This window comes from Antechinus flavipes, chromosome 4, assembly GCF_016432865.1.
Source record: "Antechinus flavipes isolate AdamAnt ecotype Samford, QLD, Australia chromosome 4, AdamAnt_v2, whole genome shotgun sequence".
NCBI lineage: Eukaryota > Metazoa > Chordata > Mammalia > Dasyuromorphia > Dasyuridae > Antechinus > Antechinus flavipes.
In genome coordinates this window covers 139,963,863-139,985,468 of record NC_067401.1, presented here as the reverse complement: position 1 = coordinate 139,985,468, position 21,606 = coordinate 139,963,863, and the positions used below count along the sequence as shown (strand labels likewise).

At 44.6% G+C, this 21,606-nt stretch overlaps 3 protein-coding genes and 1 long non-coding RNA gene across 7 annotated transcripts in view; 2 read left to right on the top strand and 2 right to left on the bottom strand.

Annotated features, from left to right (window-relative positions):
- The first annotated feature begins 667 nt into the window (after positions 1-667).
- On the top strand, positions 668-10,545 carry TMEM101 (transmembrane protein 101). Of its 2 annotated transcripts, XM_051994805.1 has the most exons (5): positions 668-5,571; positions 6,214-6,394; positions 6,821-6,967; positions 9,408-9,740; positions 9,840-10,545. In XM_051994805.1, exons 1-4 carry the CDS (start codon positions 5,186-5,188, stop codon positions 9,714-9,716), a joined length of 1,023 nt encoding a protein of 340 aa, XP_051850765.1. In that variant the 5' UTR covers positions 668-5,185; the 3' UTR covers positions 9,717-9,740; positions 9,840-10,545. The 2 variants fall into 2 exon arrangements, with proteins under 2 accessions (XP_051850765.1, XP_051850764.1); XM_051994804.1 differs by having other exon boundaries at positions 669-5,571; positions 9,408-10,545.
- Positions 7,561-9,573, bottom strand: LOC127560331 (uncharacterized). Its single transcript, XR_007953313.1, has 2 exons — positions 9,479-9,573; positions 7,561-8,406 (listed from the first exon to the last, which is right to left on the bottom strand). It is a non-coding gene; the product is annotated as an uncharacterized LOC127560331 (long non-coding RNA).
- On the bottom strand, positions 10,092-17,129 carry NAGS (N-acetylglutamate synthase). The gene is made up of 7 exons (XM_051994810.1): positions 16,594-17,129; positions 15,260-15,534; positions 14,689-14,902; positions 13,877-14,057; positions 13,414-13,585; positions 12,986-13,168; positions 10,092-12,267 (listed from the first exon to the last, which is right to left on the bottom strand). The coding sequence occupies exons 1-7, from the start codon at positions 17,071-17,073 to the stop codon at positions 12,114-12,116; spliced, it is 1,659 nt and encodes a 552-aa protein (XP_051850770.1). The 5' UTR covers positions 17,074-17,129; the 3' UTR covers positions 10,092-12,113.
- Positions 17,044-21,606, top strand: part of PYY (peptide YY) — a 41,290-nt gene continuing 36,727 nt past the window's right edge. For 2 of the 3 annotated variants that reach the window (XM_051994807.1, XM_051994806.1), the window contains exon 1: positions 17,044-17,130. The gene's annotated coding sequence lies outside the window, so the exon portion shown is untranslated. The remainder of the gene's footprint in view (positions 17,131-21,606) is intronic. The other variant, XM_051994809.1, reaches the window with a different exon arrangement.

Below are 21,606 nucleotides of genomic sequence, written 5' to 3'. Positions count from 1 at the left end.
GATTGAGAGGGAATCTCAGCATTAATAAGGGAGGAAGAATCTTTTTACTTTCTCTTTAAACCAAGTGGAGTTAAGGAGAAAATGCTGGCAGTTTCCCCTTTGAAATCTGACTAGCCTCAGATCATTGAGGCCAGAACAAACATAGGATCATTGGTTCCTCTCTTTTTTCTTTTCAATCTGAGCCCTGTAGAAACCAAGCAAACTAGCAGAATCTTCAGAAGATGGCACAAGGAATTTTGATGAAGAAAGTCAATTCCTGGGTCTCTTTATTGTCCTTGCTGCCATGGTTTCCTTTTTCATGGCAAATTTTTCCTAATTTAGACCACACTGATGCAGTAGATAGAGGACTAGGGCTGGGCTTGAAGACCTGAATTCAAGTTAGGCCTCTTATACTTACTGACTAATGTCATGCTGGGTAATATACTTAACCTCTGTTTGCCTCAGTTTCCTCATTTCTGAAATGAAGATAATAATAACACCTATCACCCAGCATTATTGTGAGAATCAGATGAGATAATATTTGTAAAGTGCTTAGCTCACAGTGCTTGGCACATAACAGGTTCTATGTAAATGCTTGCTATTGTCGTTGTCATCATCATCATCGTCATCATTGTCATTATCACTATTATAATAATTATTGTTATATGGGTAATGGAGTTATGAAGAAGAGAGGTGTGGGTAGGGACCTTAGTTCATTACTGATGATAATCTCTCTCTCTCTCTCTTTTTTTGTTGTTGTTCCCTAGTGTCAGCAGACATTTTGAGGGCCAGGGTGGAGATATGAGATGTTCAGTTTCCTCCAAGTCTCAGGCAATATTGATAACCGTCTGGCCAGTGGGGTCCCGATCCTATTTCCCCTTTCTCAGTGGGGCTTGGAGGCTGGTGTTGCCATGGTGATGAATTTTCTTTTGGTGTGGCAGCACCCTGTATTGGGGTGGCTGTCTTACTGAGGGCTATAGTAACAACCTGTCCTGTTTTCTGCTCTTGCCAAGCTCCTAGGACTGTATTCAACAATTGCCGAGGACATAGCTTCCTTGGCCTTCCCCCTGAAGTCACTCTGATGGGCCCTGGCTCTTGGAAGCTGAGCTACAACAACTTTCAACAACCTGATCAGGAGCTCCTTTCAAGGGCTGTGGAGATTTTGGGCACTGCTCCCCACAGTGATCTATAGCCTCCACCCCCAGAGGCCTCTAGCTTAAGCTTGGATCAGCTCCGGAGCTACAACTGGCACATCTATTTCCCACCTGACTTTTCTGAAGTTCTGGGCTCCTTTGAAAGAGCTGAGTCTTGTATACAATTTCCTTAGAGCCCTGAACACTGAGCATTTGTAGAGATCCTGGAACTTCTTGAGCGGAGCCATTAACCAGTTGGTTATATTAAAGCTTGGCAGTTTTTAGGGGTATGGGCTGAAGTCTTGACCTTGCAATAGGTATTTTTATTTCTTTTCCCTGAACTAGTTGAAATATTCCATTTCAAGAAAGAGGTGGACATCTGCCACAGGCATTTGGCTCCAGTTTGCAAACAATCCCTCTTATACAAATTTGACTTTGTAGAAGAGTGTTTGGAATGCAGGCCTGCCATTGTAAATAGAAAATTTTAGGTAACGAGGGGCTTGGATCTCTGGCAAGATCAGTACTGACGTATTGTGCTGAATACTATAAACACAGAAGGATCTTTAAGGTTTGAGGCCAGAGTTAGTATAAATAGAAAGGTATATCAGAGGCATGACCCTCTTTGCCTTCCTCCAGTTTAGTTTTAGTGGTTGTCAGACAATAAACAGTAAACACCTGCTCTATGCCAGGCATTGTGCTAAGTGCTTGGGACAAAGAAAAGCAAGATAATCTCTGCTCCTCTGCTCGGACTGATGAAACAATATGAAAATTGTAGAAATAGAGATAGCATGAATTCAGGATAATTAGTAGAGAGGAGGGATTAGCATTAAGGGAAAGCAGGAAAGGCTAAGAGTGGTAGAGGGAGAGCATTCTGGGCTGCTTCTCCATTTCTGTTTTAAGAGTACTAAACCTTCAATTCCTCCCATATTCTCCACTTCTGACCCAGTATTATGACTAATATAAGATGCCAAAATCCTTCCCAAGACTGGGTTTCCTCTTTGGGGAATGCAGGAAGTGGGCAGAAGAGATGGCATGCAGCAAATGTGGATAAGGTTTCCAAGAAAACCTGTATTAATATTTCCCACTGCAGCCTTGCAAATCTTAGGACTCATGAGACAAAGTTCCTTGGCCTCCATTAAGACCATAGATCTGTATGCCCTATGATTTGGGGGAAAAGAAGGGGTTTAGTCTGAGCTTGTAGATGATGTTCAAAGAAAAGTGCTTATAAGTTCTATTTTGACTTGCAAGTTGATGACTAACTTCTTCATTGATCCATCTGCAGTTCTATCCTCCAAATCTGAATTGGGTTTGGGTTTCAGGAGAAATAAACTTATTGGAGAATGGTTTCTTTTTGTTGTCCCTTTTCTAGTGTGGGGAGTAGAAGGAATCCTGAGTTTGGAAAGTACTTGTTATTTGTTACCACCTACTCATCGGCGCCACCCTCCCATCTTCCCCGTCTGCCTACATTTCCAGTTGTCTTACATAGTCATACCTCAATGTCTCCATACTCAATGCCTCATATGTCCAAACTATGACCTGGTGATTTAGAATAAAAAATTGATTGCTTATTGTCTATCTGATGCACAAGACATTGCTCTAGAAACTGAGGAAGACAGGAAAAAATGGAATCATTGCCCTTATACATCTTGGGAAGATAAAGTCATTTAAACAGATGCACAGCAGGATATAAGTGCCTTGAGAAAGATAGAGGTACAGCAGGGACAAAGGTACAGGAACAGGAAATCTTGGGGACAAGGTTACATGATGGAAGCATGGGACATACGAGGGAAATAAACATAAGAGTGCTACATGTATGTCATATCAAATTGCTGTCTTGGGGGGGGGATTTGTCTTTACATATAACTGGAAAAAATATTAAAATAAAAAGGATGAGTGGTAAACTGACAATGACCTTGAAGATTTTTAAGCAAGGAAGTAATGTGATGGGGACTTTGCTTAGGAATATCCATAAGATCACACTAGAAGAGATATTGGAGGTTATCTAGTTCAACTTTCTCATTTTATGGATAATGAAACCTCTGAAGCTCAGAAAGGTAAAGTTGCCCTAAGGTCATACAGGCAGTAAAAGGTTTGAGGCTCAGGTGTGGGGATTCCAAATATAGCTCATTTCTGCTGCCTCTAATCTGCCTTGCTACTGTCAAGGATTGACTGGAGGCAAGCAGACTAGAGATGTTATTTAGAATAGTCCAGGTGAGATGCTTTGAACTCAAGGGGTGACAGCAGCAGTGTTGACAAAATTGTAGTGAGTCGAAGCTGGATTGTGAGGCGGCTTTAAGGAGAAGGTGCAGTTAATATATGTTACTCTTTTAAAAAAAAAAAAAAAGGGATTTGAATTGATGACATCTTTTATTTTTACAAGGCCTTTATTTTCCCCTAGATCTCGTTCCTTCCCAGAAAGCAATGTCTTGAAAAAAAAAATTTTTTTTAAGAGAAAAAAATTGAAGCAAATCAGTATACAGAAAAAACATGACATGCAATGTTCCACACTGGTGAACTATCTCCTTCCCACATACCTCAAGAAAGTGGAAGTAATAAACTATTATCGACAGCCAGGTGGTGAAATGATTTGAACACTGGGCCTAGAATCTGGAAAACTTGATTTCAGAATCCTGCCTCAGGTACTTTTTAGCACTGTGATCTTGGGCAAGTCACAACTTCTGCATCAGTTTCCACGTCAGTCAGTTGGGGATAATAGCACCCACTCTGTAGGTTAGGACCAAATGAAAGCATATCTGTAAAACAATACAGTGCCTGGAAAATATTAAATGTGATATAAATTCTTATTTTCCTCCGTTCTCCCTTCAGGCTATCATTGAGATATTTTAATTTAGCAAAATAAAGAGAACATCTGAAAATGGTAGAAGGGAAAAGGCTAGCAGAGTTCTGAGAAGCTGATAGGAAAACTATAAAATAGTATATCACCTTCATTTTCCAATATTTCTCCCCCTTCCAGAGAAAAAGAATAAAAAAAAAATTCAAAACTAACCACATCAGCTGAGGACAACAGTATATCATTTTTTATATTCACAGTACTCCACCTCTACAAAAGGAAGGAATTTTTTAGTCATATCCCTTCAAAATCAAGCTTAGGTCCTTGTAATTGTCAGATTTTTTATTTTATTTTTATACTGTATATATTGTACATAGTTGTGCATGTTGCTTATCTAGTTCTGCTTATTTGCATTATGCTTCTCTAGTCTTCATAGCTATCCTTTTTTATGGAGCAGCAAAATTCCATTACATTCATATGTCATGCTTTGTTTACCTGTTCCTCAATTGATGGACACCTAACTTATTTCCACTTATTTATTATTTGTGCAAAAATTTTTTATGTATATTCAAATCTTTGATTCTTTGATCTCTTTGAGATATGTGCCTAGTAGTGGCATATGGATATATCAAAGGGCATACAGTTTGGTCAATTCTTAACATATTTTAAAGTACTTTACTGAATGATTGGGCTAGATCACAGATGCACTAACAATTTAGGCTTCTTTTTCCACAATTAAGAATTATAAGTGATAAAAGAAAGGATCTGAAGGAGGTGGAAGAATCCTGTCCCAACCTTGGGTATGAACAGGGCCCCAAACAGGGGACCAATCTTTTCAGGGCAAACAGGATTAGTTAAGGGAAGATGAATAAAGCAAATAAATGAATGAAAGCTAGTGTAGCTTACCCACAGGGACTTTACTGTTGCCCAGTAGGAATCAGTGTAGGTGGAAGGGACTTTGGAGGTCGCGTTTATTAGACAAGGACTTAAGAGAATTTGCCCATCTGTCTATATGCTTACTAAATTTTCAAAAGTGCTGGAAGAGAAGGAAATTTGAGCCCAGAATCTTGGTAGTTTGACCTTGAAAGGACCATAAGCGGTCCTCTTCTCCCAAACTCCTAATTTTACAGATGGGGAAACTGTGGCTCAGAGAAATGCGAGACATCCCTCCTTCCAATGTGCAGTGCTGAATATATTTGCATTCTCGAATCTGGATTTAAAATGGTCGAAATAAGCAGTAAACAGCTGCTCAAACCAAACACGCGAAAACTGGCAGCGTGGGATGAACCGGACGCCGAGCTGCGCTTTGTCTCCGCAGACGGATATCCCAGACGCACCTCCCCTCGGCAGCCGGAACCACGTGTTGCCCGGTGTAGGTCGGGACTGGGCTCAGTTTCCGGCCGGAAGAGAGAAGCCGGCGGTCCCGGAAGCCTCCGTTCGCATTCCCCCATCACCCTTTCCCGCCCGCCCCCGCTGCTCGATCCGGAGCGAGACCGAGGTCGAGCCTGGGTGCCGTCTGTCCTTCCCCAAGATGGCGGCAGGTCCGGGCCGGCGGCGGCGGCTGCTGCAGCTACTTATGCAGTTCGGTTCGGTGCTGCTGACGCGGTGTCCATTCTGGGGCTGCTTCTGCCAGCTCATGCTGTACGCCGAGCGGGCCGACGCGCGCCGGTGAGCGAGCCGGCTCGGCCACCGTAGGCGGGCGGAGGGAGAGGGGGCGGTGCAGGGAAGTAGGAGGTGGGGCGAGATGGGAAGGAGCGGGACGGTCCGGGAGGAGGCGGGCGGCCCGCTGACTACTGAGAGGAGACACCTACTAGGGCTATGCAGTGGGGTAGTGCGTGGGACTGCAGCAGGTGTCATAGGGAGTCTGTTGCTTTCTGAACTCGGGAAGAGGCAGTCTTGCCCGGGACTGAGTCCATATTGGGTGTCCCGAGGGGAAACGTGGTAGCAGAGGGCCTTTCAGGATGGGAGCAAGCAGTTCGTGGCGTCCTGTATTTAAAGCAGGAAACCTTTGCATTCCCCTGCGCCCCGACTTCAGCACGATGCTGGCGCACTAAAGCGCTTAATAAATACTTGTGGAGTTGACTTGAAAGGCACTTGGGAGTCATCGTACAGTTTGGGAAACTGATTTGTTGGGGGTGGGAAGGTGGAGGGAGGATGAAGGTAGGGGGCAGAGCAGTGGGGTAGTGACTTGCCCAAGGTCGCACCTGTAGTGCCTGACTCCGAATGAGGGGTGCTGCGGATCTTGGCACAGACATTGCGCCTGCTGGGCATCCTACAGGACCCCATTTTGCTGCTCTGCTTATCCTTCAGGAAGCCGGACATCCCGGTGCCCTACCTGTACTTTGACATGGGGGCCGCTGTGCTCTGTGCCAGCTTCATGTCATTTGGGGTGAAACGCCGTTGGTTTGCGCTGGGAGCTGCCCTCCAGCTGGCCGTCAGCACCTATGCAGCCTATATAGGAGGCTATGTCCACTATGGAGATTGGCTGAAGGTGAGTGCTGCCCTTAGGCTGGGCTTGGGGCAGCCTGCCCCGGCAAGGGAAGGGAGAGGGCAAGAGGCTAGAGCTTCTGTGCTAAAGCCAGGCATGAGAGCCAGTGGTGGTCTTCCACTCATGCTGAGGGGCTAGGGTCAGTCCCTGTGGGGGTGGTGCTGGGGCCCCTGAGAATAGAACTGCACAAATTGGGTAGCTGTCATCAGCACCATTAGTGGTGTCACTGCGAGGGAAGACGGCTTTAGGAGTCATGTTGGAAGAACTGGGGAAATGGGGAGGGGAGGGGAGAAGAGGGCATTAAGAAAGGCTTCCTGGGGAGGACAATTCGTGTTGTAAATAGGAAAAACTGGCCATTTTGGAGCTTTGCTCTGGGAGGCCTCTTTGGATGTGAGCGCTTTCTGATAGGGCCTCCTTTCTCATTTCCAGGTTCGAATGTATTCCAGAACCATTGCCATCATTGGTGGTTTTCTGGTGTTGGCTAGTGGAGCCGGCGAACTCTATCGTCAGAAACCACGAAGCCGATCTTTGCAATCTACGGGCCAAGTGTTCTTGGGCATCTACCTCATCTGTGTGGTAGGTGGGGAGGGCCTGAAGGGTTGGGGTGGGTCGTTTCCTCAGTATCTAGCCTTTAGAGAGAGAATGCCAGGTAGCTGAATAGCAGTGGGATTTCCCCACATCCCAGTGGAGCTTTGCCTGGAGATCTGAACGGTAGCTGGCATATTGTCTTTTTCCAGGAAAGAAAGGGGCATCCTAAATCCATGAATTCTCTCTGCTCAGCAGCTTGGCCTTACAAATAGGCGTGTTTCTGGGTGATTCAGGGAAAGAGCTTACTTGCCGGGCTCCCTTTGTTCCTGGGATCAGACTGGCTCTATTTAGGGGTTTCTCTTATATCAGCGCTGACCCCAGGGGAAGGGTTGGAGGTAACCCTATAAATCCCAGTCCTGCCTGAGAAGCCTGGGTTAAAAGGTTGCTTCTTATCCTCATTCCAGCTTGAGCTCAGGTTGTACTATCAAGAACTTTGATTCAGTTCAAGAGCCCACATATGGATTGACTAAAGTGAGTGGTAATTCCAGCCTGAATCTATGCTCTGGGGCAATTATTGCTCATGGAAAATGAGTCAGCTTCAGAATCCCATCCCTTATACTCAGTAAAGCTGAGCTAGTCAGTTCAGGCACTTTAATAAATATTTATTAAGGACTGATATATGGAGTGTCCTACTCTGAACAAGACAAAAAAAGAAACAAAACCTTTATGTCCTGGACCTTATAGCCCAGGAAGGAGGTAACACAGATAATTGTAAGAATGAAAAAGGCATATAATAAAGCTTTTGAGTAGGTGGATCAAGAAAAGTTTAATTGAAGGGCAGGAGCCCTTGAGCTGAGCCTTGAGAAAGGAGTGAGTTCGAGTAGAGTTGGGAGAGGGCTTTCTAGGCTCTCTGGGTTCAGTATAAAGGGCAGCTTATGTATATTGGGAACAGTAAAAACGAAGGCAAAGGAGTAGTGACGGGAAGGTGTAACATGTATTAGAGCCATCCAGGTATGTTGAAATAGTTGTTGGAGGAGTCCAGACCTGTGATTTCACCAGTATCAGGAATTCTTGGTGTGGAGATTCCATCTACCTATGCAGATCACCAGCTCACTTGTAATTTAGTGAATGTCTGGGACACAGAGATAGCTGGTTGGTATCAAAAGTAAGACGATACCAAGTTTTCCTGCTTCTCTGTTCACTTTGCTGTTTTTCTTGGCTGGAATCAAATTTTATATGACATATAGTTCACATTTTTATAGAATGTATAGTTTGATTAGGTGAGAAGGCACAAATACACAATTAGAAGTGCTTCAGGGACATCTAGTTTCACCAGTGACCGGATTGTTGCTTCCTCTGACCTGCAGGAACTCTTCTGTGGCCTTGCAGAAGGTGGCGAGTCTCTGGCAATATGAATCATCCTATCCTTTACAGAACAAATTTCTTCATACTCAGCTAGGCAGGTCTTTGGCCATCCATCCCCAGTCCTGTAAAAGCCCCCTTTCTGAGATATTTCTGTGATTTTCCAAACTTTTGCTTTTTAAATGTATTTTATTTTTTCCCCAATTACTTTTAAAAATAAGATGGATTGAAGGAGATAGACTCTGAAGGTAAAGGTAGCTGTTAAGTATCTGAATCAATAGCTCAACCATATTAAATGCTTGTTGATTGATAGAAGGATTGTATTCTAAAAGGGTGTTAATAGTGATTCAGCATAAGCACTTGGGAGTAAACCCAGCAGTTAGAAAGTCCCCATTAAGGGTGATTGTTAATAAGGCTGTGTTTTAGAGACATTAAGAAGGATGAAGACTTAGATACTATCTAATCTGGCAATTAGAAGATTGTTACTGACCCTAAGCAAACAGTTTTGGAAAGAGCAGGGAAGAAAGAATCCCACTTGCAAGGAGTTGAGTGGGCTGTGGGGAAGTGAAAGCTTTAAATAAGTATAAACCAGTCTTTTTCCAGGTATGTTGATGAAAAGGAGGAGAGATATGAGTTAGCTATTGAAGGGAGTATCTAAGTGAAGTTTGTTAGAAGAGAGAAGACTTCCCCCAGAAAAGCAGGAGTGTGGTGAGAGGGATTGAGTATGCAGAAAGATTAGCTAGATTCATCAGAGTTTGGGGGAGTGAGGAGGTGAGGAAATAGAATTAAAAGACTTTGGAATGAGGATGGCTAGTACACAAAAAATTGCAGAATGAAGTGGGAGCTGAGGAGTTGATGGCATTGGGGATAAAATACTCTTGTTAGAAGTTTATCAGAGGGAGCAAGAATAGAGGTGAGGGGTGTGAGATGGTAACTGGAGGAGTCAGCACAATCTAAGAAAAAAGACAGCTACTGGAAGGCATGAGCTGGGTGAATCGGTGAATCTCTAAAGGGGTGATCATTTAATTAAACGATTGAATTTAGTTGACAGAGAGGGGAATGTAGTCCAGTTAGGGGGTAATACTGTGTCCCAAGTACCACTGACCTCCCCCTGCCCTCGCCCCAGGCTTACTCCCTGCAGCACAGCAAAGAAGACCGGCTGGCATATCTGAACCACATCCCAGGAGGGGAACTCACACTCCAGCTGCTCTTCATCCTTTATGGTATCCTGGCGTTGGCCTTCCTCTCTGGCTACTATGTGGCCCTGGCTGCTCAGATCCTGGCTGTGCTGCTACCTCTTATCATCCTCCTCATTGATGGAAACATCATCTATTGGCACAACACTCGGCGAGTTGAGTTCTGGAATCAGATGAAGCTCATTGGCGAGAATGTGGGCATCTTTGGGGCTGCAGTGATCCTGGCTACTGATGGCTGAATGACACCCATTAGGGATGATGGGGTGAGAAGGGAAGTTTTTTTGGGGGGGAGGGGTGCAGGGGATTTTCTTCCACAGGCTGTTTATTTATGCTTAAAAAAACCCCAAAAACTTCTTTTGTAGTGATTGGCATGAAAAGGGTCTTTACCCTGTTCTCTTAGGAAATGCACTTTAAGAAGAAGCCCTTGCACCTGGCATGGGATATGGATGCTGAACTTCTCCAGGGCTTCTCTGACTTAGGGAGTATTTATTTCAGGAGAGGAACCTCTGGGAAGATCAGGGGAGGATTGTGGCTTTTGATGGGAATTGGGGTGGGTAGAGGGAGAAGATGAATGGACAGAAGCAGACCAGGACATAAGCAAAGACACAGAGGAAGACAAGGACCAAATGTATATATTTCTTCTTGTACAACTTGTAACTAGTACAGTTAAATTCTTGATGGAAGCATTATAATGGTATGTGTGTGAGAGAAGCAGCATGGACCAGACTCAGAAATAGCCAAAGAGACTCACCCAGACCACTTTAACTAGATCTCTGGATTATTGGAGGACAGAAACATAAGTTTGTTCCCATCAACCCCCTTCACCAATCTGCTTAATATTCCTTCTGGACTGGAACTCATGGTAAGGTGATTCAGAGCATGTCTGTTCTCCAACCCACTGTCCCTACTTTGATTGAAGACTTCTCCAGGCTCTGCCACATCTTTGCTCCATGTTTTGAGGTGGGTGGGCATCCTGGGGACAAGAGTACCTCATTCCCTCTCCTTTTCCTTGCTTCTCAATCAGCACATTTCACATTTTCAGAAATAAACACTCTGTATACACCTATAGATTTGCTTTTCTAGTTTCCCTGCAAGTGCCTTTGATATGAATTGGTTTTTTACTCTAGATGATCTCTTCTCTTTTCTTAGATTTTACCCTCTGTTTTGGAGATTTCACTCTCAAATATCCCAGCTTATAACTTTTGATTCTGCTCCATTTTTATTCTTCAGTTTGGGAATTCTTATGTGACATTTTGTTTTTTCCTGTTACAAATCAAATTGATTCCCCATCACACATTCCTTAGCCTTTTTTAATCATTTATGAAAAAATGTTGATACTTGATTTCTTGTGTAATCAAAGAGGGGCTTATTTCTGTCCAAATGTGCAGGAAAGGAAGGATAACAGGGGTTGGGAATGGACTCATGATCCTTTGCTCCCCACCATCTACTCACTGAAGCATGGGACCTGCTCCTGCTTTGGCCTGACCTGTAGATGCTGGCAAATAGTCCCATTCCACCAAACCCAAAATTGAACCTGTCATCTCACCTGAGCTTTTAAAATCAAAATGTGAATGCACCTGCCTTTTCCTTTCTCTTCCAACTGATATCAGCTGTTGATGTTACCTTGGCAGCTTATTGTGCTTATTGGCTTTACAGCAGAGGAGCCAAGGTCCTTCTCAGAGGCCTGTTTTGCCATCTTTTCACTTTGGATCAGGAAGATTTTATTGGGTGGCCATAGGGAGAGGGATGGAGATCTTGGGCTATAGAGAGAGAGTAGAACTTAGGACAGAGGCTGAGGCTGCTACTGGCCTGATTTGGATGGACAGTGACTATTCCATAGTTTGAAGATCATGGGGAACTAGAGAGGGGATCACTTCTGCTCTTCCTCTCCCCCTCCTTTCCCTCTCTCCCCCTCCCCTCCCCCCATACACACACACTATATCTTCTTTTTCTCCCTGTATTCTTATCAAAGGTGGGAGTGGAATCAGTGAGGAGCAAAGTTTTGATCAGCAGAGTCTGGCTTTGAAAATGCTTTTGCTTTTGTCATTTTTCTCCCTCTTTTGTCTTCTTTGTTCTCAGGACTTTGCTGTCCCTCATTGTTAATTTACCTTCCTTCCCTGCTTCCCAATCTGAAAGGTGAAAAGAGTTAACATTTAAATAAACTCAAGAAAAACCTAAGACCTGAAGAAACTAATCTTAAAGGTGAATTTGAAAAGTTGTGAGAGGTGAGGATAATACCTGGGGATAGGACACTTAAATCAAACATGCAGGTGACCATGTATTTCACCCACATATCAGTTGGCCTTTGGTAGGAACCCTGACAGGATTGAGATTCCCAGGGAAGATGAAGAAATAGATACTGGTTGCTTTAGAACAGTTGGCAGACTTCCAGACAGCAGGTACCAGGTACCCCTACTCCATTCAGCTGAGCTAGTCTTTCTGTTTGTGCTACTTCACTGGCTCCCTCCCCTTCCCAGAGTCCAAGGGCCTCAAGGCCTTCCCATCTCCCTTTCCATGCAAGTTTCTCAGCTAGCAAGCCCAGGCCTGCCTCCGAACTTCCCTGGGACACTGCCTCAGCATGATTCTTGGCTGTGCACTCAGTTGGGCTGGGGGTACCAAAGTATTGATGGTTCTTATCAGCTGCCTGGGTCAGAGGAGGGTTTGCAGAAGGAGTCAGGCAGTCCTTTGGCATGGTTAACAAGCTCATAGGAGTCCCGGATGTCAGACAGGCCAAACCAGAAGAAGATCCACTGTTTGTTGGAGAAGCTGCCATCACAGTTCTTAAAGTACCTGAGGTGGGAAAGGAGCAGTGGATGGGCCTATCAGTGCATGGAACCGCCGCCCTCTTCCAGTCCCGGCACTCCCAATTGCTCTAGCTTGGGGAAGGATTCCTGTACAGTTTGAGAAGTTTATGCTGCCCTCTTTCTGGCTAGTGCTATGCTTTGTTATGTTTCCTAGAGTTAACAAGCTTGAATAGAGCTGTTGCTTGGTGAATAGGAAGAGAATGGATATAGCAGCCAGGCCTAAGGTAGGAGTAGGTCCTCACAGGTAGATAAGTCTATTTTTGCATTGTTCCTCACTGTCAGACAAAGAAAGGCAATGGGTAGCTGCTATGATCTCTGGAGAACCCCTGAATCTTGGGGGAATCTCATTTCGTGCACAGAAATGACATTAGGGTTCTTGGAGGTGATAAAGGAAGTCCAGACCACAGAATCAAGGTGATAGATTTGCCACTTCTCTGGCTATAGCATTTGCTGCTTGAATGTTGGACTTGGAGGGAATGTTCTGGGCACAATAGCCCAGGCTTTACTCACATCACATATGATAGAATTATAGGTGTATTGGGCCCAGAGGTAAAAATCTTTGATTTTAATTCCTGATCAGTTACTAACTTGATTTGTTACTATGAGCTTAAGTTTTTGGGATTCTCATTGATCAAATAATGGATCTGGACCAAATGATTATCTAGTGTTTTTCATTTAAGAATTAAAATACACACAATGCCTACCAGGGGTTGATGGGATTGGTGACACGGGATCTCCAGAAAAGTCGATGCAGATCCTGTCGCATGCACTCCCATAGCATCTGGCCTGAGCCCTGGCCTTGCCGGCTAGAGTTCACCACAAACTTGTCCAGGTATGGGGTGCCTCCCAGCACAGGTTCAGTAGTCAGGATGGCTGCAGCATTGTATCTGGAACCAATGTGAGTGAGACAAGGTCAGGGTTTCTAATTTTTGTCATCCCCAACCTCATCATCAGCTCCTAGGCTTGTCAGCATTTCCTAGAGGTTCCTTTACTCTTTACAACAGTTGGGAAAATTTGTCCTCTCTTTCCCATCTCATTCTCTCTTGCCTCAGCCCCTCTTTGACACCTCCAAGAGTGACAGATGCACCTTTGGTATAGGCATTGCTCCTGGACCAGCATTGCCTTGGCTCACCCTTCAGAATAGTAAATGGAGAACAGCCGTGGTCGAAGAGAGGCCAAATAGTCGTCCCGAAGCTTCTTGCCAAAACTTGCATTTACAAGGTCTACCAGTCGCTTCTGATCCAGCTTCTCTAGGCTATCTACTCGAAGCATCCGCTCAGCATTCTTAAAGAGGGTCCCTGACCCTAGAATAGGGAAATAACAGGGTAACTAAACTGCCCACTCCCCACTATCACACCTGTCCTGCCATGGAAAGTTATGTGGGATTCCATTATTTCTCTCTTCCCTCTTCCAATAATCCCAGAACTGTCCCCTTCCCTAGACTTATCTACTCCTTAGTGACCAAAGGGATATTGCTATAAGCCTGCCTGGTGTGTTGCTATACGTCTTGGTTGCCAATATCACATGCCCACTAGACCCTTGCAAGTGTTACTCATACCCAAATTTGGTTCTCTCTTCCCAGTGACCAGGCTTACCCTTGTTGCTGAAGAGTTCTGTAAGCAAGGTATTGGCAGATGTTATAACAGCTGAGGCGTCATGGGATAGTCGGCCCAGCACATCTACAATGAGCCGAATTTGCTGCTTCTCCTTGCTGCTCACCCACTGGGCATTTGTCACTAGGTCCAGGTCAGCTGGCAGCTTTACATTACTCACAACCTAAGGGCAAGGGGGAGAATGATTATCACCAACCCTTTGCTTTGAGCCGAAACCTTTCTCAGGAATTTCCCATACTGATTCTGCCATTGATTGTCTTGCCATCTTATTGATTCCCTTTTCCATGGTAAACCCCCAAATTCAAGGGTGGTCACATGAAATGGCACAATGGAGAGAGGAAAGCCAGAACCATACACAGATTAATATAAGAGTCTTATCCAACTTGAGAGAGACTTGGAGTCTTTGTGGTTTTGGACAAACCATTTCCCTTCATCAGACATGATGATGCTGATTTTGCATGTTACCTTTGTTAAATGGAAGGGTTGGATGGGGATGGATTAAGGGATGTTAAAGGAAATGACTAGCATAAGAACAAAAAGCAATGATTAAACTTAAAAAAAAAAAATCAGAGGCTGGTCTGATTTTAACAGGGTCCCTACATATCAAATTGACCCCTCCTAGAGGGAACAAGTGCAAGGTGAAAGGAGGCAAACAAAAGGGATACACAAAGGACAATCAAATTTATGTGTTCACTTGGGTAAGACTGAGACAGGCATCAAAACTCAAGTTCTTGAGGTTGAAGTGGGATGAAGAGACAGGAGAATGCAGGAGTGGCAAGATGAATATGACCTACCTTCTGATTGGCATCTCGGAGACCCCCGGAGGTATTGAGAAAGATGATCTTGGTGGGCAGCAGAGCCTTGGCCAGAGCAGCAGTGACCTCCAAGGAACTGAGTAGCACAGAGCGTCGGGCACCTGTCTCGCCAATAGGACACAGGATGGGAATGCTATCCGACTCCAGGCACCATTTTAGCAGGTCTGTCTCCACAGAGACAATACCACCATAGCTGCAGGTAAAAGTTGTTGTAGGGGCTCAGCTGTCTGGGGTTCTATAATTCAGGGAGCAGGAGGCATAGATGGGTAAAACACCAACTTACTCTGGTGTGTGGGGAGGTGGCAGGTTTGGAAGTAGATGGGTTTAGGAAGGGAGGGTACAATTAACCTGGTATAGGCTTGTAAAGAAGAGCTAGGAAATAGTACTGTTACGGTTAGGGGATAGATTTGCGTCATCCATGGTACTCGAGAGTGGGTGCTACATACAGCCACAGACTTAATTAGTACAGGGTGGTAGTTAGTAGGTAGTAGGTAATGTGAAGCTTGGGTGTATCTCAGGCGCTGTGAATGTGGAAATAAAAAGTACTTACGTGGCATGGGGGGCAGGTTCAGCAGCACTCAGCACAGACCCTCCTCCAAAAAAGGGCACAGCTGTGGCTGCATTGTGTCGGAGAGAATCCACAAGGACCTTGCAGCTCTGAGCCATTTGGCCTTTGGCCTCCCAGAAGGAAAGGCAGCCAGAAGGTGCAGTGGGTGCTGGGAGTCCAAGAACCACAAGGGGCTTCATATCCATCCGTTGCAAGAAGGCCAGGGCAAAGGCTAGACTTAGGACTGCCTCTTTGCACTTGAACACAGCTTCATCCACCTTCAGAGGAGGAGGTGATGAGAGCATTGGGTACAGCCCAGTCATCCTGGGCCACATCACACCTGTTACTAAGTGTCCATCTTATATGACCCAATGTTTTTACTATTCTTGACATGAACCTTTCACTGTGTAATGTCAGTGTCCTCCATACCCTCCAAGGACCTCATACCTCCATATGGTCCATGTCTCCCATATTCTACCACCATCTGCCAAGGTGTCCAATATCCACTGCATCCTGCCCATTTGTCCTGGATCCAATCCTCAGTTTCTCCCTTCAGCTCTAACTATTCCCCATTCCCTTGTATAAGCCATGGTGGGGCCTTCAGTATGGCCCTAAAACAGCTGGAGGTTCTAGCATCTCTCAGGATCCTTTCCTTTTCTTCCTCCCAAACATAGGCCTGGCCTTCAGGGTCTCTGATTAGTGTGCACTTCATTCCTAAACTGTGGCTCCGCCCTTCCTTCTCCCCACCTCACCATCTAATCCTCTCATGCCTGCCACATTCCCCTCCCCCTGTTTAGAGGTGGCCTTGGACCCCAGGGCTTACATAGGGCAGAGTAGGTGGAGCACTGCTTGTTGGGGGTGGGCCAGAAACAGGCAGGCCTTGGTTTTGTCCTGTTTTTCCTTCCTCAAGTGCCAGTGCTTCTGAATCCAGCCTTTCTTTCCAGCTCCTCTACTCCACTCATCTCTGTTTCTCACATGGTGTCCTGTAGCATTTACTTGTTGCCCAGTTTCCACTTTCCTAGCTTAGTTCCACTCTTACTCTAATCTGGGAAGCATCCCACCCATTTACCCTAATAGGATGGGCCTGTCAGCAGCAGGGATAGTCCCTTTTCAACCTTGCCCTCAACCTGCCCATCTGCAGGACCAAAGTTGATTGCAGGAAGGCCCCATTTCTGTCACCAGGTGGCCTGTTAGGGGCCTTCCTCCAAAATAAGGAGTCCCATTAGTTTTAGCCCTGTCAGTCCCAACTAGTGATAATGGCAGGCTTCTGGTCGAGGTATAAATAAGCCCGAAATCGAGATATGTCAGTGTCGATTTCTTCCCAGGACGCCCCTCACCTCGATGATGGCAAAAGGTTTGTCCGTCGAGTTATAGGTGGTCTGGAACTGGGTAAGCCAGTGCCTCGCCTCCCCGGGGCTGGCCCCACATTCGGTCAGGAACGCCTGGATGTCCCGCTGGACCAGCGAGCGGCTGGAAGGTGGCGCGGGGGCCATGACGGGTGGCGGTGCTGCCGGAGCGACGGCTGGACCCGGGAGCGTGGAGGCTGCGGGTGGTCCCACTCCCGGAGGAGGTCCCTTGTCAACGGCCGCCTCTTCGGAACCTCGTTCGGCCTCCTCTCGCGGCAACTGGGTCCGGACTCGGGCAGTACTAAGGCGGCGACCAGGGCTGATACCCCCAGATCCCCGGCGCCTGGCACTACTGCTGAATCTACGGGCAACTCCCAGGGCCCAGAGCCGCGGACTTGACCCTGTCCCTATTCTTACTCCTGCGGCCGCTGCCTTTCCAGCCAGGGTCCGAGTCACCGGAGCTGTAGCCATGGCAACCCCTCCAGCCCCCCAGCCTGCTACAGTATGGACCTGGCGCCCAGCTCGGAGGTGACTCTTAACCTTCAGGGGGCGGGTCCAGGCCCGGGGTAATTGCAGGGCGGAGCTCCCTGCGGAGTTAGGGTGAGGGAGAGGGCGGAACTGCTCCAAGACCGATGGGGCGAGGTCAGGAGGCGGGGCCCGGAGAGGAGCCATCCAGGTGTTCCATCCCTCCCAGTCTCCAGTTTACAGACAACCAAGCAAGTCCTAAATCATGCGGTCCATGAGATAAGGCGGTGGGAGCAAGGCTACCTTTGATCCGCTGCCAGGGTCGGTTCCAGGAACAGAACAGGAGGGAAGACTTGGCCCAAAAAGCCTGGTGGCAGGGGTGGGACTGAGAAAGGAGAATGACGGTGGGTGGGAGGGGAGCTGGGGGTCTAGGGACTGAGGGAGAATTGCAGAATTAGGGTAGAGATTAAGAGGATATTGGATATAAAAGTTCCCAGACCCTCTTCATTGGCTTCCTCTAGACCAGCGAGAGGGGATAAGTGGAGGGGACAGAGAGCTGGGATAAGGATTGGGACAAGAGTCAAGAATAGGGAGGGGAAGAAGGGACAGGTTTGAGGAAGCAGGGTTTGGGGAGGAGTGAACTGGAGAATTGGGGTGGCGGGGTTCGAAGGTTAATCACTCTAAAGTTTCCTTCCATCTACTCTCCCCTGGAAGTCAGGATTGCCTGGTTATGGAATAACCACCTGGTCCCACAGTTCCTACTCTCAAAGACTGAGTGGGCCAGTGGGATAATGACATAGGTCATTTCCTTCATTCTCCTGCTTTTCCCCATGTAAACATAGGCTCTAGTTTGTTTTCTATCGTTCGCTGTCCTCAGCTGGAGTTTAGAGATGTGGAGATAAAGGGGGAAGAGCAATGTGGCACTTCTAACTAACTGGATTGATTTTTTCTGTTTCCTGCTTGGGAATTCAGAGAGGGAAGCAAGTCGATGAACCAATAACATCAAGGATTTAGCTTCCCTCCCTATTAGTGACCTGCCCCCTATTCTACTGATCCTCTCGTCTAACCTTGCCTTTCCCCTTCTCCCTCTTTACTGGCCCATCTGGGCTAAGCTCTTCTTTGGATCAACTTGCTCCTGACATGGAGACCAGCAGTATTTACAAGTTCCCCCATCCTTAACCCTGATTGCGCTCAGGGACTCTTTCCTCCTTGTTTTAGAGGCAGACCTTCTCCTACCTGACGGACATCACCCAGCCAGCCTGAAAATCTTGTTTTACTCCATCTGAGTTTTGACATTAGACATTCCCCTGGGTCCCCTTTCTACCCCCTTTTCTCTCCCTGAAATAGGATCATCTTTAGGCAGCCATTCTTGAATCCCCAATCCTCCATCCTCCCTCATCCTTCTAACCCTTAATGTGGATTGGCCATCCCTCATGCCTGAAATGCTTTCCCTCTTCATCTCTACCTCTTGGGTACCCTGTCAATCCTTCCAGTCCCAGCTAAAATCCTTCCCGCAACATAAAGCCTTTCTCAATCCTTCTTAATTCTAGGACCTTCTCTTTTATTATTTTCTATTCGTGCTGCATATGATGTTTGCCCATTAGATAGTGGGCCCCTTTGAGGGCATTGTTTTTTGCCTTTTTTGTGTTCTCAGGGCCTGGCACAGAGATGCTTAATAAATTTATTATTTGTCGACTGACTGATGTCAATGAATCAGCAAGCATTTATGAAATGTCTACTATGTGCCAGGCACTGTGCTAAGTCTTGGGCATACAAATCTAAGAACTGAAACAATTTCTACTTTTAAGTAGTTAAAAATTTTAACAACAATACACAAGTATTTATCTGTAGGCAGCTAGGTGGTGCACTGGGATAATATCAGGATGCTGGGCTTGATATCAGGAAGATATCTTCCTGAGTTCAAATGTTTAGACACTAGCTGTGTGACCCTGACCAGGTCATTAGCCCCCATTTGCCTCAATTCCCTTATCTGTAAATGAGCTGAAGAAGGACATGGCAAATCCCTCCAGTATCTATGCCAAGAAAATCCCAAATGTGGTCATGAGGAGTCGGAAACTGAAAAATAACTGAACACACACACAATTATCCACTTATAGCTATATATAAATGTACACTCATTTATATACATATATACACAAGATAAATATAAAAGCAAGCTAGATACGACCACTAGTCAATAGTGGTAATATGTAAGTCCCGAATTCAAATATAGCCTCAGACATTTACTAGTTTTGAGACTCTTGGACAAATCACTTAACCTGTTTGCCTCAGTTTCCTAAATTACAAAATAGAGAGAATAATAGCACTTTATCTCTTGTAAGGTGTTCAGCACAATGTCTGGCAGATATTACATACCATGTAATTGTTAACTATTATTTTTAAATAATGTTTTATTTCTCCCCTCCCCCCCAATCACTCTTATTCAAATAAATGCATATAAGTAGAAGGTTGCTAAATAGGGAAGGCAGGCACTATCATATGGGATCTGGAAAAGCTTTATGTAGAAGGTGGTGCTTGAGCTGCCTCTTTTAAAAAATGTTTCCAATTACAATTTACATATGTAAAGATAATTTTTAGCATTTTTTGGGTAAAATTTTGAGTTCCAAATTCTTTCCCTTTTCTTCTCTCCTCTCTAAGACTGTTAAGTAACTGATAATAGAATATATATGTAATCATATAAAACATATTTCTGCATAAATCATGTTATGAAAGAAGAAACAGTTTGCAAAAGGAAAAAAAAAATGCACAAAAACCCGAAGTGAAAACAGTGTGCTTTGATCTGTATTCAGACTCCATTCTTTCTCTTTTTGTGGATAGCATTTTCTATCTTGAGTCTTTTGGAATTGTTTTGGATCATTGTATTGCTAAGAAGAGATACGTCAATCATAGTTGATCTACACAACGTTGCTATTATTGTGTACAATGTTCTCCTGTTTCTGCTCACTTCAATTTGTATTAGTTTGTACAAGTCTTGGGTTTTTTTGAAATCTTATCTGTAGAACTTCCTCTTAAAGGGAGAGATGTATAATGATGTTGGAAAAATAGATTGGGGTCAGGTTGTGAAGGACTTCAGGTAAACAAAGTAAACAAAGGTAAACAAAGGAATTTATAGTTAATCTGGGAGACAATAGGGAACCTCTGGGATTTATTGAGTAGGGGGAGTGACATAAACAAATCTGTGCTTGAGGAGAATCATTTTTGCAGTTGGGTAGAAAAAGTATTAGTGTAATGAAAGATGAATCAGGAAGACTAATTAAGAGGACAATGCTATATAGTCTAAGTGCGAGGTAATTATAGTTTGAATTTAAGAAGCTGTGTGAGTAAAGAAAAGGGGTTAGCTGTGAGAGTTGTTGCAGAGAGAGAAAGGAAGGAAGGGAACAAGCTTTTGTTAAGTATCTAATGTGCTAAGCACTGTGTTGAGTGCTTTATAAATAATATCCCATTTGATCCTCACAACAAGCCTGAGAAGTAGATTCTATTTTACATTTGAACCAATGGAGATAGACAGAAGTTAAATGACTTGCTCAAAATCACACAGCTGGGAAGTATCTGAGGCCATATTTGATCTTCCTGACCCAATGTAAGAAATCTAGGATTAGGGGATAGCTAGATGGCACAGTGGATAGAACACCAGCCCTAGGGTCAGGAGGACCTGAGTTCAACTCTGATCTTAGCCACCACTAGTTGTGTGTGACCCTGGCAAATCACTTATCCCCAATTGCCTCTCCAAAAAAAAAAAGTCTAGGATTAGACAGCCGTGTCAAAAACGAATACTCCCGGATACTGTGGAACTGAATTAAAGATAATTAAAGATAAATATTTTCCCAAGATAATTGGGAAATATTTAACACAATAAATAAAAATACAATAAAAGTAGCCAAGATGACAGAGCCCTGAGATCTCCCAAATCCCTTTAAATAATTACTCTAAACATATTTTAGAATATCAAAAAGATATGAGAAGCAATTTTCCAGACAAAAATATGATAAAAAAATTGCATTTTAATATTAAGTTACTATGTAGCTGATGGGGATTCTTAAGTATGGATTAGTAGCTCCGTTTCTATTTGAATTTGACATCACTAGGATTAGGAACCTGCAAGACTATAAGAATAGTGGTCCCTTCAATAGAAATAGGAAAATTTGCAAATGGGGGAACTAATAAATTCTGTTTTGGATATATTGTACTTGATATATCTTTGGGATATCTAGATTGAAATGTCCTATAGGCCGTGATTCCAGACTGAAGCTCTGAGGAGTATATGGGACAGGTTATATAGAACTGTTTGTTATTTGCTCTAGACAATATCAAATACCTGGGAGTATGCCTTTCAAAACAAATCCAGGAACTATATGAATGAAATTAATTAATCAAAATTTTTAAATTAAAAAATCAGATTTAAATAATTGGAGAAATATTGTTTATGGATAGACAGAGCCAATATAATAAAAATGACAATTTTACCTTAGGTAATATATATATCCTATGCCATCCCGATTAAATTACAAAATTTTTTTT